Here is a 15,354-nt window from a genome sequence, read left to right on the forward strand (position 1 = left end):
CATGTATGTAGCTTGCTGATGATAGGATGTTGTGTTATGATGATGTTTTAAAGACACTATTTAAGCCTCTTCTGCTGTGGTTGAATTACACATGCTACTTATTTCATGTTTTAGTTGTAGTGCTGCTTTAATTTCTGAGTCCTCAATTCTTCCCCTTTGCATTATGTTTACGGTCACATTGTCTTCATGAAAATACAGTAATAAGTACCAGCATCATTATGATAATTGCTTTCAAGCCTGTTTAAAAGATAACACTGACCACCAAAATCTTTTATACACAATCTCCAAGTGCAAGAAGTTCTTTCAAAAAATTTCGAAGTGTGAAACAAGGCTCCAAATACAGTTGAACCTCTTGGATACGATTCCATTTCATACGATTTCCCGGTGCCAATGTTAGCAATCGAGAACAGAAAAATTGACTCAGTACACTCGCGCTTCTTTTTTATCGATTCTTACTTTTCCGGAAAACGCGATTTTTCGGCACCAATGTTCAGTACAGTTCAAGCCAAACTACGATTGTATAATATGTTTTCCGGCCATGCGCTAAGCACACTTGATAAAGATAAGTAGGCGCCCGCAACGACAGCTTCTCCTGCAGTGCTCGACCACCTGTGTCGTGAAAATGTCGGCATACACTCAGTTTTCCGAGTGTATGTCGGCATTCCTGCCTGAAGAAGCTGCTAACAGGCCAAATTCAAGGAGCACAAACACAGGCTTGCTACAGCTGCAAAAACGATAATGCACATTTCGGGTTGCTGGAGCCCATCCATCTTGGCGTGCATGGGCATCTTGTGCCGCAATGATTCGCTCAGTGCTTCACATTACATAGATGTCAACTACAGTTGGCTCCACCAAGCTTTTCATTGACTTTGGATTGTATGTTTCCTTAGTAAGTTTTTTCTCACATTTATTTACAAGACATATGAATGAGGTTCTACTGTAATTACCCAGTGCACGCTGAAGCAAACAATGACCTATGCCATGATTACTGGGTCATTGGCTACTTATTACAGCAGAAAAGACAAGGTCCAGAATTTTTGGGTCAGCACTCCTTAAAAAAAAAAAGGACATAAGATAAGTTTTTAGGTTTGCTGTTATGCAATTGACAAAAGCATGAAATTGACTTCAGGCTTCAGGACACAGACATACCCTCAACTCTCCCGAATTTTTCATAAAATTTAGAAACTTGAGCTTGTTTTGCAGTTATATGAATGTTGCGCCAATTTTTATGAAAAATAGGTTCAATTTGCGAAAAACGTTTAAAGATGTTAAAGGATCAGGTGGCACCAGATGACAAAAATGGATGCAAGAAACAAATTGTGGTAGTATCTGTGTCACCCTTTTGTGGCAGCACTAGTCAACTCTACCATATATACTAGAGGGTTTCTTGCTTCGAGCAAGATTATTCAGAATAGATACTGAAGCAGGTGAAATCGGCAAAAACATCGTTAATAAAAAAAGTCGCATGTGATCTAAAAATGGTGTGTTGCTTGTCAGTCTAAATGTAAATTATTGTTAGTGAAGTGTGTATGTATCCCATAAAAGCTGGGTGCTTATGGCAAACTTTAACACACACAAGCTGCACTTGTGTGTGCCACCATCACATTTTTTTTTTTTTTTCGGGAGGTTTTGCTGCAAGGCATTAAGAATGCAATCAGATCGTGTGTCCCAAGCCAAACTGGAAAATAGTCTGTAAGGTATTTTTTTTTTAATAGCTGTAGTGGCACCAAAAGTTATCTCCTTGATCGATGGTACATGCACGTCATAAACTGGCTGGCCCGTTATTTTATCAGCTCCTCCGCTTTAGTGTTGCATTTTGTGGAAAGTATTGTGTTCTCTATCTGATGATTTCTTTATAGGTGGCAACGGCTACATCAATGACTACCCAACTGGCCGGCTACTTCGTGATGCCAAGCTCTTCGAGATTGGCGCAGGAACAAGTGAAATTCGCCGACTTATCATTGGCCGGACTATCAACCAGGAGTACAAGTGAGGTCTGATAACGTGTTCAGTCCATTATGACTTTTCATACATGTTATGTGCTGTTGTGAATCTGGTGAAAGCACTGTTATGGTCTACCGTAATCAATATTGATATGAGGAAGCAAGCACTATAAGCAACCGTACCTTTATGAAATGCTTGTTCCATATTTTTATGTGCTTCTAAACGCGATTTTTTAGAGTATATATATACTCTTTCCACTTTCTTTACAAGTTATTGTTAGGCTTTCAGTGTAAATTGTTTCGCATGTAATTTTTAAACATTTTGTTCACATTATAATGTATGGCGGATAAGCTCTCTTTGGCAGAAATACAGTGGAACCTCGTTGATACGATTTCGCGTAATACATTTTTCAGGATAAGTTTTTTTTTTTTCTTTTCACGATAATATGATATAGTTAGATAATACGTTCGATGATACGATTTTCGGATGATACATTTTATTTTCCGGTTTCCGTGAAAATCGTATCAATGAGATTCCACTGTGTTGCAGTTAAGTAATATGTGCCATCTTGCATTTAGAATAATACTGTCAGTGCTTGTCTGCAACATAATTGGGCATTGCATACCTGGCACTGAAGTGGTGGATGCTAATAGCAAATTGTTGTTCTCTCGAACTGTTTGCATATTTTTCTGTTTTTCTGATGTGACTGATCACTGGGGTTTTGTAACAATTGAGTTTGGTTGTGTAGATGTCACTCAAGTTATACCTGATATTATTCATACTAAGATTTGCATTTACATCTACACATTAGAGTGGTTAATGTGCACTTTATTCCTGATTACATTTTGAGCCAGAGTCACATTTTGCTCACACAACAAGTTTATGTATACTTGTATTTATGAGCGTAGAAATATTTTGAGTCATTTGCTGGAGAAGATCATCAATTTTGAACCATGGACCTCTATATGTGATGTTTCGACTCTTGTAATACAGTGAGATAATTATAGTCTCCTTAGTGCAATCTCTCTGAGTGTCATTTCCTTATGAAGCACCATATTTGTTCAGTTCAGGTCGAATGGTGATAGTGAAGTTAAAATAAAATGGAAACTCCTTGACGTACTTTCAAAGCATATTTATGCGAGAGGGATGTGCTAATAAACACAAACACAATGTTCTGCATCATAACACTCTGTCACATTGTTTATGGCTTCAGTGTATTGTTTGCTGCAGCTCAGCATGCTGCAAAATAAGTAGTTGGTTTTACTCGCAGACAAGTTTACCTTGCCAGTAATGTACTAACTGCGATCACATAGCATGTTGTTAACTACTGCTTGTGCTTTCTGGTTCTGTGCTTGGGTATGATTGTGTATGTCTATGTTTTGAATTGCAAAAGCTTTTCCTGTCAGTGTAATTTTGTGGGTAGTATAAATGCTGGTGGGTATCTTTTTTTTCCCTAAGGTACCTGATGTAGATATTCTTCTCAGATAATTTTGTGCTTTTTGTGGCAGAGTGATCTCTTGCTAGCATGGAAAATTATGTACCACATTGGCGCATTGCTTTGTCTTGCTGCTTTGTATGATGCCTCTCACGAAAGCAAAATAGATGTCGGCGACGTGTCAGTTTTATTGAATATACCCCGCGAGCCAGGTGTGAAGAAGAAAGCTCCTTTGGCTTCTATGTTTGAAGCCGTCATCGTTTCAAATTGAAAAGCTTGCGGCACACTCAGGTAGCTTTTTTTGCTTGTTGCTAAGGTATTTTGGTTGCTGTCATGGTTTCTTTATTTGCTATTGTCATGCAACTTTATTTGATTTTGGCATTATTATGTGATTTACAATTGTGATTCATGCTGAGCAGCATTGACTGGATACCTTCTTGCGCTGTATCCGGTGGGTTACACCATGTCGCTGCTGCATGGTGTAGCAACTGTAATTAATCAGCTGTGTTCAGTCTCTCGTCTTGAGTCTCTTCTCCAAACACGCTCCTCCAAATTGGTGGTACCACATGGCTTTAGTATTTTGCAGCAATTCTTTGCACTGACTCTGTCATGGTAGCTCATAGATGTGTTGGCACTGTTATGTACCATAGCTAGAAAATGCTGTTGATTCTAGCGAAAAATAAATTGCATTTGGTGGGAATGTATTAATTCATTGAGTGGGTGGATGAAAACAGCATGTGGATACATGGTAACCACAAACCTTTCACTTCAGTAAAAGAATGGGATATGTTGGTTTGTAGGAGATTTATTTCAATAAGTTACTGTACAGTGACAAATAAACCTGCGTACAGCTGAACATTCCGTTGCTGTGTGTAATTAAGCTACTACATGACAGTTGCATGCCTTATAAATAGTTTGTTTCTTAGAAGTAAAAGTAGCATGTCAAGCCATAGCAGCATTGGTATCACACTCTTTTTCTCAAAAATGCATTATGTATATGTGCCTTGGTATGCACTGAGGGATTTTGTTCAACTTCAACTGTTTCTGCCGATGGATAGTTTGTCAATGTGAAACTGGCAATATCAGTTTGCATTTGAGAAGGCCTTTCATGTGAATATTTGCCAACAATAGGGTTGGATGACAGCAGAGCAGTTGGATGACATTTGCGGGAAACAAAGAAAAATTGCAAGCAGAATAAAATACAGTTTAAAAAATTAAACCTGCTATATATTATGCCTTACTGCAAAGGCACTTAGCAATTTATGGTGTATAAGGCATTCCGGAAGAGACGTCTCACTCAAAAACAAAAAAAGAAACAATGTATTATAAGAAATAAAAAGCCGTGTCTTTGTGAACTACCCAACTATCAAACACCCAGCGCAACACAAAAGCATTGAACTCTTATATGGCACTCCTTCCAAAGCAGGAAACAATAGCATTTACAGTCACCAACAAGCACGATTGTCTGAGAGCAAGATACAAATGATGGTCACAACGCAGCTGATAGGTGGTCAGTCACCCTTTGAAGCTTTTAGCTTGTCAGTTTTAGATTGACTTAATTCTCAAACATTGTTTATGTCAGTAGGCATTATTACAGATTGCACATTGTGTGCAACATTACACAACATGCCGAATCTCTACAAGCTTGGAGCACTTTTTGGCAGCACAGACCATTTCATTTGCTGGACTGAAACTTGTTCACAAATTGACTTTTTTTCTTTGAAAGCAACAGATAGGCAAAGCAACAGATAGGCTCAATGTTCACAGATAAAAAGAGCTGTATTTTCGCTATGTCGACAATCTAAACTATGTGACAAAGCTCTAGTATTTGCCACGCAGTTTACATGCCATTGTTTTCTTAACTATTTCATCGCAAATAAACAATGTTAAAAACAAATTGTGACAGTTTTCATAACACTGCATTTATGTTTGCTTTACAGTATTGGTGTTATGTTTCATGGCATTGAGAATTTCCAGAGCCACACTAATTCTTCATAGTGTGCACTAGCTCTCTTGCCAAGCTATAAGTTAAGGTTGGCTTAGGGATCACAGATCACAAGTGTTGCTTTTGGCACCTTCAATCACGAGGCTGCAATCAGGAGGCACTAACGACTTCAGGTGCATCATTTGGTGGAAGACACCTGCACAGAATTATTGCAAATTGCCTTTCTCTGGTTGGAGGAAACTGCTTAAGCACTTGTGCCTTGCTACCTCTGGACCTTGTGTGCGTTGCAACCTTGTGATCTTGAAAGTGACCTCATCAGCTTCTTTGTGCAGACATAAATATTAGAGACACCCCTGTCAGTAGCAAGGGAGGTCTGTAGACGAACTCATGTTTGTGAACACTCGCGCATCTCTCTTAAAGGGCATTGGGTTTAAGAACATCCGAAATGGCCTGCTCTAACCTTGTGTGGCACTGTAAACATGAGTTCGTGTACAGGAGAATACGTCAAAGATAGTGGCTCTAGAGCAGCTTTGGTGTCATGACAGTGGACATGATAGTCTTGAAGCTGTTGGACTGCTGGATGCGTCCCTTTGGCGCGCCGAATGCGTTGATGGCGTTGCCATAGTCCGGCTGCACGGCATACAACTGGTTCTGGACGGGCCGGTGCTCCTGGAGGTCGCTCTTGCGGATGTCACGCCACTCCTCGCCGTGGATCATCTGGTAGGTGGGTGACATGGTGATGTCGGCTGCGCTACTCAGCTTGGTGCCAGGCCTGACCGTGCCCGCACCACTGCCGGCACTGCCCACGCTCCGCGGTGAGTGCTGCTGCTGCTGCTGCTGAGGGCTGGCGTTTCCCGATCTAGTGATGTTTGTGGCCCAGGAAGGACAGGTCGATAAAAATACTTTACGATTGGTTAGTTGTTCGGGACGCCCAGCGGCGCAGCAGGCATGGCAGGCAGGCATGCCGAACCCGTCTCACGTTTATGGATGCACATGCTTTGCCAAAATTTTAAAGTCACGGCACGCGTGACCTGGAACTGTACGGCCCATGTAGAACCCTTTGTGCGCCAGAGCTTTTGCAGAGGTTTCTCTCGCTTTAATTAGCTTCAGTGCGCCAGGAGTGCTACAATGGGGCTGAGCCGTCTCTGGAAGGTCCGGCCATAGATATTGTCACTTGTGCTGTGACTTCCAAGTTTGGCAAAAACTGTGCACGCTTTAGTTCGAGCTTGAGTGGAACAAAAATCAAATCACAACAGCCTAGGTGACTTGGCTGTTGCTTAGTGAGGCCTAAGAATGCCTGGTATGCTCTAGTCTAGTGGAGCTTTACTTGGTGACGAAAGGCACACGGAGAGCACCAAACGCGTGTGGCGTACAGAGTTAGCGCCTGCTTTGTTGCCTGCTTGGTGTGATGCTCGGTGACAGTCAACTGTAAACGTGAAACAGGTCCGTGCTAGACAGCAAGCACTGCTTCTACACATTCACTCTACGTGACCGTATGGCACACGGCTAATTTCTTGGTCACCAAGATTTGCAGAATTATGAAAGTTGTCATTCCTAAGGCAAATAGGAACTCTTATGTATTGCGCCGATGAAAAATTGCCAATTAAGAATGCGTGACACAGTGCCTGAAGCTTCCAATTGTGACGCGTTTGGAAAATTTTACTTTCCTCTATCGCTCATGAAGCGTTTCATTGGACATGACAACTTTCTAGTAGACGTTTTCATTCACATTTCGTCAATGCTTTCTATGATGCAACTGTTCAGTGGCATAGCCAGGAAATTTTTTTTTTTGGGGGGGGGGGGGGAGAGGGGGTTGTTGTCGCACGTCGTTTTATGCCAGGTATCCTGACACAAAAAAATTTAATGAGGAAGGGGGGTTCTTAGGACATTTCCCGTTGTGCCCCATGGCGACGCCCCTGCAACTGTTGGGTGAATGCTGCTGTTGTCTGCTTAAAATGAGCATTATTTAGTATGTGGTACCCGTATTTATTTGCTTGATGACCATCAATTAACCGTATACCGATATATAGGCAACTGAGCGTGCGGCTGCACTGTGTGACGTCTCCAAGACAGCCTTTTGCTTGTGGTAGGGTCTCTTAGCAACGGTGTGCACTTGCATTAGTTTGTTGAAACAAAATTCTTACTAAGAGGACGAACTCTTTATTCATCAAAACAGTGTTACTCTGATGGTCACGGGCCATAAAAAAACACGATGGTTCTTTGCCACCAACCACCCGCCGTGGCTGCTCAGTGGCTATGGTGTTGGGCTGCTGAGCACGAGGTCGCGGGATCGAATCCCGGCCACAGCGGCCGCATTTCGATAGGGGCGAAATGCGAAAACACCCGTGTACTTAGATTTAAGTGCACATTAAAGAACCCCAGGTGGTCCAAATTTCCGAAGTCCCCCACTACGACGTGCCTCATAATCAGATCGTGGTTTTGGCACATAAAACCCCATAATTTAATTTTAATTTTTTGCCACCAACCACTTGTTTAGCTTTTTTTTTTGCTAGCGTATAATGTGGATTGTCACAAAGTGCAGCTCATACGATGCAATGCAGAAAACTCGCACAGCATGTACTTTGCTTCAGTAGCAGCCACTATCGCTGAACACCAAGCTGCACAACCATGCACAATATTCAGAACTGCAGTAGTGCGTGCTTTAAGTTGTATGCGCTGAATGACTGATGCCACAGATCTTCCATTGCGAATAGGCTAGATGCTGGGCGCTGTTGCCTTGTGCATCAGTGGGACCATGGGTGCGGCGTCGCGAGTCATGTATAGGGGCGATATAGTTCCTTTTCCTTTGGCTTCCATGGTGTATTTAATGCTCGTGTTTCCATTTTTGCGCAAGTTCACTGCACCGTTGTCCGGAAAGTGAAGATAGCTTGAGCCTAAAGTAACGCATCCCGCTTCTATTTAATGCCTACTTGTTCGAAGCGCCATAAAGTGCAACTCAGACGATACACACAGGCATAATCCTAGGGATGTCTAACGGTTATGCCTGTTTGGATGTTGGGGATAACCTATGGATGTACCCCCAGACGAGACGACAAGTCCCATGGACGTCCCAAAAATATCCACATGTCCCACATCCAAATGAAGACGTCCAGTTTCTAAGTGACTCTAGTCGGCAAGGTCCAAATAACGCGTCATCACGGGCGTCATTGGGATGTGGGATCAGTATGCGAAATATTTTCTGCCAACTTGCATCAGAAGACAGCCTGCCAGATGGCTGTTTCCCTGACGGGCCCCCTCTTAATATTTATGTTATCCTACCAAAGACGTCTCAAGGACATCACACCCGGACCAATTTTCGGCCGACACATTAATCGGCAGCCTCCTAGAGACTCAGTCTCTCAGTCTCCGAGAGAGAGGGAAAAAAAATATGTCTGATATAGAACAGATCAGCGCTTAAAGTCTCCCTTCAGTGGAGGGGGGGCCCTCATAGGGTGGCCACCAGTATATATATATATATATATATATATATATATATATATGCATGCGTGTGAGTGTGCACACGCTATACTGGTCACCACCCTAGAGGACCCCCCCTCACACACACTCATACATATATCAGCGAAGTGTTGAAGCGGGATGGCACTCCTTGTGATATTGGGTTTGATGTCTGCCGTACTAGGGCCCTGTTAGATGACTAAATGTGATTCTTCGTGACAGTCGGTTTTGTCACAACTCTCACGGGCCACAGAAGTTGTGTTTGGGACGTTTACTTTTTGTTTACGCTACTGGCGCTGAAAAAGCCAACTTCAAGCAGTGTAGGGAAGCCAACTTTCTCTAGAATTAAACACATTTTGATAGGTGTTCTGCAAATAAATACATTATTCTGAGTGTATTCCAGGCATTTATTTAATTTGCCGATTCAATCAAGCACTTAGAAACAATTTGACTTTCCGAAAATATTTATCATAGATAACTCGGAAGGTAAAGGGTTAAAAGTATGTGAACTCAAAGCAAATAAGTCTAGCTGCAACACAGAACATTAGTTTTCTTGCTTCGCTGACAACCTCAGAAACTACAACAATATATATTTTATGGTTTCACACCTACTTATCTACAAAAGGGGACAAAATGCATGTGTCTTTGGTATAACACAGCACTCATGATGCATAATTCAACGAATTAAGATTAACTGGTAGCTTAAAGAAACCAAGGTGAATATTCATTAATTCACGAGCAGGCAGCTTCACGCTCTGGTGGCTCATGAAACAGTATGCTGTGCCAAGAATCTTACCGTCTGGTGCAGTGCCTCGGCAAAATGCATGCAGCCATATGACAATGCCTGCTTTCTTGTTTTTGCTCATGCCACATCAACCGATTAATCTCGATTAAATCAGTAGAAAATTTGGAGAGTTGGAATCGGCCCCACACAAGGCACTATTGGTAATAAAATCACTTAGGGCGCTTGTCGAATGGGTGCTGCAGTGCTACAGTACACCTGCCGAGGGGGGGGCCGAGCCCCTCCTTAAAATATGGAGGGCGGGCCGCCCCCCCCCCCCCCCCCCCCATGACTTTAAACACTGGAACAGATATATTGTTAGCTCACAAAAGAGCGCGCGCCCACGCCCGCATGGCAGTGAAGTGGACAGTTCTCAAGACCTTCCGTCTGGACAGGTAGGATATTCGACCAATTGAAGTTTTCAAAGTTAGTGCTATCAGAAAATGCGCAAACTGTGGTGCATTCGTGAGCTGGAGATTTTATAGCTTTGGGTTATAATTTGAATATATCAGAAAACATATTTCTCTTTCTCGGAGACTGAAAGAGCGAACCTCTAGGAGGCTGCCTATTAATGTGTGGGCCGAAAAGAGGTCCGGCTTTGATGACCTTGAAACCTCCCTGGTAGGATAACCTAAAATATTAAGTAAAGGAGCGCCCGTCCGGGAAACAGCCATCTGGCAGGCCGTCTCCTGATGCACGTTCGCAGAAAATATTTCGCATACTGATCCCACATCCCAATCATGCCCGTTATGAGTTTTTCGGACCTTGTTGACTAACGTTACTTGGAAATCCGCCGGACGGTTTTATTAGGATGTGGGATGTTTGGATGTTTTTAGGACGTCCATGGGAGTTTTCGGGTCGTCTTGGATAACACTAATTTGCGAATAGGACTTTTGGAATACCCGCATAGATGATGTAACAATTTAATGTACGCTGTAATGTTAACTAATATGTCACAAGTGTCCGCTTCAGATGCTGTAGCAGACGCTTACAGAACTGCGATATCTGGTTTTGGTTCAGAGTTGCGGATTTATTAACTTTGCGCTTCAATCTTTCTTGAAATTTGCCGATTCTCGCGAACTTTTTGTAAAAAAAATTCATCCCCTAAATAAAAATTCTGCTTCCTACAGTCGGTAGACGCTTTCTCTCCCAAAGGCAACAAATTTTGTTCAAATCGGTACAGTATGCAGTTGTGCAATGATAGTATTTCTGCGTTTCGCACGTATTTGAATAGAGAGATCATAGTTATCCCCGAGGTAAAGCTTCCTCTCACGTGCTTAAACCAACCAAGGCATTGCCAATTTTCTGGCTCATAACTTCCTGCCACTTATTTTCGTGCTTCTGCGGCTGTGTCATTGTCTTCGCTTATACATCGCATCTAGTGCCCCTCTAGATACTGCCCGTACCGTGCAGGGAGCATATACACAGGGACATAATCGCACCTAAAGTCCTCTTCCAAATACAGGTTTCCGCCGATCAAAAGCTGCGGTCTCGTGTCCGGATGGAGTGGACCCACCGCGCGGAGCCCTTTCCCGTCTTTGCCGCGCGTTCAGAACGTCGAGCGTCGGCGCGGTGGTAAAGTTGATAATCGTTGCGAACGGATGAATGAACGGGCACGTTGAGCCCATTTCTGAGCTGATTACTGCTAAATTCGCGCGCTCAACCATCCTTCGCTGTACGTCTTCGTTGCATAGCGTGTCCTGATGCAGCGAAGACGCAGTAGGGAGCAATGCATGTTCGCCTAATCGATTTGAACACGTTCTCAACAAGATGCTAAGCCTAACTAACCTTCGCAGTCCATCTCGACCTACTTTGGGAGTTACGCAAAAGCTTTGTTGCGAACGTGGACCCTTTCAATCCATTTTGCCTCATGACTGCTGCTCGTAGTATAACTTCCTTTGTTCTCATACGACCACACGCCGGACTAATTCATTACCACCCACAAGAGGTTACGAGAAATCATAGGTTATTATTATTATTATTATTATTATTATTATTATTATTATTATTATTATTATTATTATTATTTTTCTTTTTTTTTTTTTTAGTGGCGTGTGGCCAGATTGAGTTGCTTGTCATAACCTGTGCACAGGGCGTTCGTCGAATACAAGTGCCCCGGTGTTTTCATAGTGCAGAGTGAACGCATTCTGCATGTGTGGAACACTTCATTATTTCTGTCTGAAATTCTAGCGAGCGCTCCGGACACCCTTATAATGAGGCGTAGGCGCACAAGTGGTTTTATTTTATTATTTATTATTGTTATTTATTAGACGTAGATGGCGTCGAGCAAGGCGACCAATGCCCAGTAAACCCTTAGCTTAAGGGAATGCTGGCGTTTATTTATTTTTTCTTTAAACAAACAGGCAAACATAACGTTATGTGTATCAGTTGACGTGCCGAGACTTGCAAAAAGGTATGTGTATTAAGTACAATCATGATGAATGATTGCAGGCAAGACTGCACCGGAACGAGTACAGACCTGATCATTGTGCTTGCAGTTAATATCGCTTCCTTCAGAAGTCTGGCAAGGCTAGTTTGTCTGTTGGTCAGAAACGGGCAGATACCTAAGACAGTGCGACAGTTCACGCACACGAAATGCGTAAAGATGTTAAAACCGCACTTTGGAAGATCTCTTCTAAGGATCTGCTACTTAAAAGGAGGTAATGTAACCTATACTTACTGCCTCCGTGTAATCGCAGCCCATCCGCTCGTAACCGTGAATAACCGTGCCTCTATGCGCCTAATCACTCTTAAAGTTTCATGTGGACTAAAATAAATGTGAGGAATCATTCATTACTCTATCCGCTTTTTTTTTTATTGCATATCATTTATAGGAGGGTGTCACAGGGCGGCACCCCCGAGATGGCGCCAGCGCCGAAACGACTGCTCCCCCATGATTCGGGTCGCCCGGCAAGCGGACGAACGTATGCGCGGGGAAAGCGAAGTACGATAGCACGGGAGTTATGGTAGGGATTCAGTGAAAATGGTGAACTGTGCCGTGTTTGGTTGCAACAACCACATCAAAAGAAGACCGGAGATCGGAACGCCTCTGATGTCGTCCTTTTCTGCATCCCAAAAATCATCGTCAAGCAATGCAAGCATACGAAAGAGGTCACAGAGCGACGAAGAGTGGTGTTTACCGCGTGTGCGGTAAACACTTCATTTCCGGTATGTTTTCGAGCAATATCAAAGCGGTCGGCTTTTGCTTTAAGCTTTAAACACCTTTGTTTACGCAGCTGGAGACGGGTGCGCGCTACGTCGCGGGCTGCTGCTCAAGAAACAGTCGGTTAAATGCCCCATTAGCAGTAAAGTAATCAGTGGCTCACCGACGGGGGGGGGGGGGGGGGGGGTGTTGTAACCCCCCCCCCCCCCCCCCCCCCCCGACACGTCCAGCCCCACCAGTCCAACGTGTACCTTCAGTGCTCTGTTCACATTGTCATTACAATTCAGGAGGTGGCTTGAGGTCGAATTTTCCTGATTAACAAAAACACTATCATTGTTTTGTATTTATTCATTCACATTTAAATTACATTGAGTAAAACGCTAAGGAAAAAACATCGTCATCATCCTTGGTGTCATTATTATTATAATTATTAGGCATTTTATTCGCTGTTGGATTCCTTTGGCCAAAGCAAGGCAATTGCATATTATGCAAAGTGCTTGCTCCCCCCCCCCCAACCCCTGGCAGAGATCCTGGGTGCGCTACTGAAAGTAATAACTACAGACTTGGACAGTTCGATAAATCACTATCGCTTGTGTGGCAAATACTTTATTTTCGCTAAGTTTGCAGAACACATGCAAGATTTGACGGAGTGGTTTTGCTCTAGGTAGGTGCTGTGTAAAGTTGCAGCGTGCTACCGACTGTTTACGCATCGGTAGACGAGCGCGGGCTACGTCGCTGGTTGGTTGAGAAAGTAGTCCGCTAAGCCTATTAGCATGCAGTGACATCGCTGCTGGTTGCGTTTCGCAGGACGCCCTTCGTACGCAATGGCCGAAACTGATCCGGACGACGACGCGGCGGCCGTCTCCAAGGTCCCTCACCCGTGGCTGTTGCACCCATCCACTTGTGACATAGTGATTTTTAGCCCTTTAGTTCGTCCCTGGTCACGAAACTTGTGCCGTGAACGAGGTAGTCTTCTATGTCCGTGAACTCCACACGCGGAAGAAGGTTCACGTCGCGCACTGCTTTGTTGCCGTCGTAGTCATATATGGGTCGACGCCGCCGCAAAGATGAACTTTCTGCTCGTAACGAATTTTCGCCGGACCCCGGAGGTCATGCGCGTAGGCACTAAATATCATTGTTTTGCCCGTCGAGACATACCACGGACACAATCACTCGCCGTCGCGAAAGGGCAGACGGGATGCCGACCTCAAACATGGCGGCAGCCGCGGACGCCGCTAGCGCCCCAAGCGGATGACGTAGAGTGCAACCCTCCTATACAGTACGTGCATGTTCATGCGTAGAGCATCCGCGCATTACGTGGCTCAAGCGCCGTTACCTTAATTCACTGTCTTGCGCAATACTAAGCGATAAAATTCGCTACAAAATATAACAGTGACTCTTATGAAGCTGCGAGGCCTTAGCCCCCCCCCCCCCCCCCCTCTTTTCTCCTTTCTTTTAGGTATTTTCACTATGTTCCCGCTCTTTCCTGAAGCCGCAGCCTTTATCGTGCAAAAGATGAGGCAACATGCATGAGCAAAGATAATAATGACGAAATATTGGGAGCCCTGTGGTTACTGTTTAAAATACTCGCTTTTGTAACCGAGGTCTGTGTTATCCGGTGTCATTGGTCTTAGAAGTGACGTTAATGAGTGACTGTGCAGGAACTGAGGATTAGTGAATGGCATCTCTCTTTAAATAGTTGTCTATTACAGATTGTGTATTTCTGCCCCTCTGTTCAAGTTCTCTAGCCATTTCGTGACCTCGATGAAACTGTCACGGCCCCGCTGGGGTTCGCGACACGCAGTTAGGGAAACACTGTCCTACAATTAACGTACCTGTGTTACAAACTAACACAGGTATGACTTGCATGACGAACTACGAAACTGTGTCTGACGTACACCTGCGGACACGTTTGCTGATCTTCACACGCAATTTGGGATGATAAATTCCCGGATATGATTTTGCGGTTGTCTTTTCCGGTCGAGAGATGGGTTTCACGTGCACTTTTGATACACTTGTTTTATAACAGCCATCGCGTTTTTTTTTTCTTCTTTTTTTGCACGCCGTGCAAGCTTGAAGCTGTACAGACAATACGCAAAATGCGCAGGCAAAAATACGTAAAGAGAGCCACAGACAAAAGGCAGTCGTTCTCTACAACTACTACAACAGAATAATCATTGCTATTAAGCGCGTCACAAGCGGAGCCAACTGGAACGGGATTTCAATGACCCTGGGAAACAATTTTACATTTTAACCGCGAACGTTATTTAGACGCTCGGCTCCTATTCACAGTAACCTCTCCAATCTTTCCTAGTTGTTCTATATATATACGCAGTGGTTCAGAAAATGTTCTCGACATCACTTAAAAATGGAGAAGGTATGGTAATTATTGTGATTTCCTCGGTATTGTTTTTACCACAGCGGCATACATTTGAAGACAAAGACTCGAGGTAGTAAGCAGAAACGTGAAAATTTGATTAATTATTATTATTAATTATTATATTATTATGATTATTATAAAATTATTAAATTTGATTAACCTAAGGATACACACGACTGATATCTAATGGAAGAATGGAAGCCTTTCATGCAGGAAGCTATGATTTCATCCGAAGAATTCATAACCGCTT

The 15,354-nt window shown here is 43.5% G+C and overlaps 1 protein-coding gene and 1 pseudogene across 2 annotated transcripts in view; one reads left to right on the forward strand and one right to left on the reverse strand.

The window, feature by feature from the left end:
* The window catches only part of LOC119437529 (isovaleryl-CoA dehydrogenase, mitochondrial-like), a 43,318-nt pseudogene extending 39,083 nt beyond the window's left edge, over positions 1 to 4,235 (forward strand).
* Positions 4,165 to 15,354, reverse strand: part of LOC119436867 (uncharacterized) — a 72,826-nt gene continuing 61,636 nt past the window's right edge. For both annotated transcript variants that reach the window (XM_049660054.1, XM_037703887.2), the window contains exon 6: positions 4,165 to 6,183. In XM_049660054.1, coding sequence (XP_049516011.1) covers positions 5,844 to 6,183 — 340 coding nt within the window. In that variant the 3' untranslated portion in view covers positions 4,165 to 5,843. The remainder of the gene's footprint in view (positions 6,184 to 15,354) is intronic.

The sequence above is a fragment of the Dermacentor silvarum genome, chromosome 1, assembly GCF_013339745.2.
Source record: "Dermacentor silvarum isolate Dsil-2018 chromosome 1, BIME_Dsil_1.4, whole genome shotgun sequence".
Taxonomy (NCBI): domain Eukaryota; kingdom Metazoa; phylum Arthropoda; class Arachnida; order Ixodida; family Ixodidae; genus Dermacentor; species Dermacentor silvarum.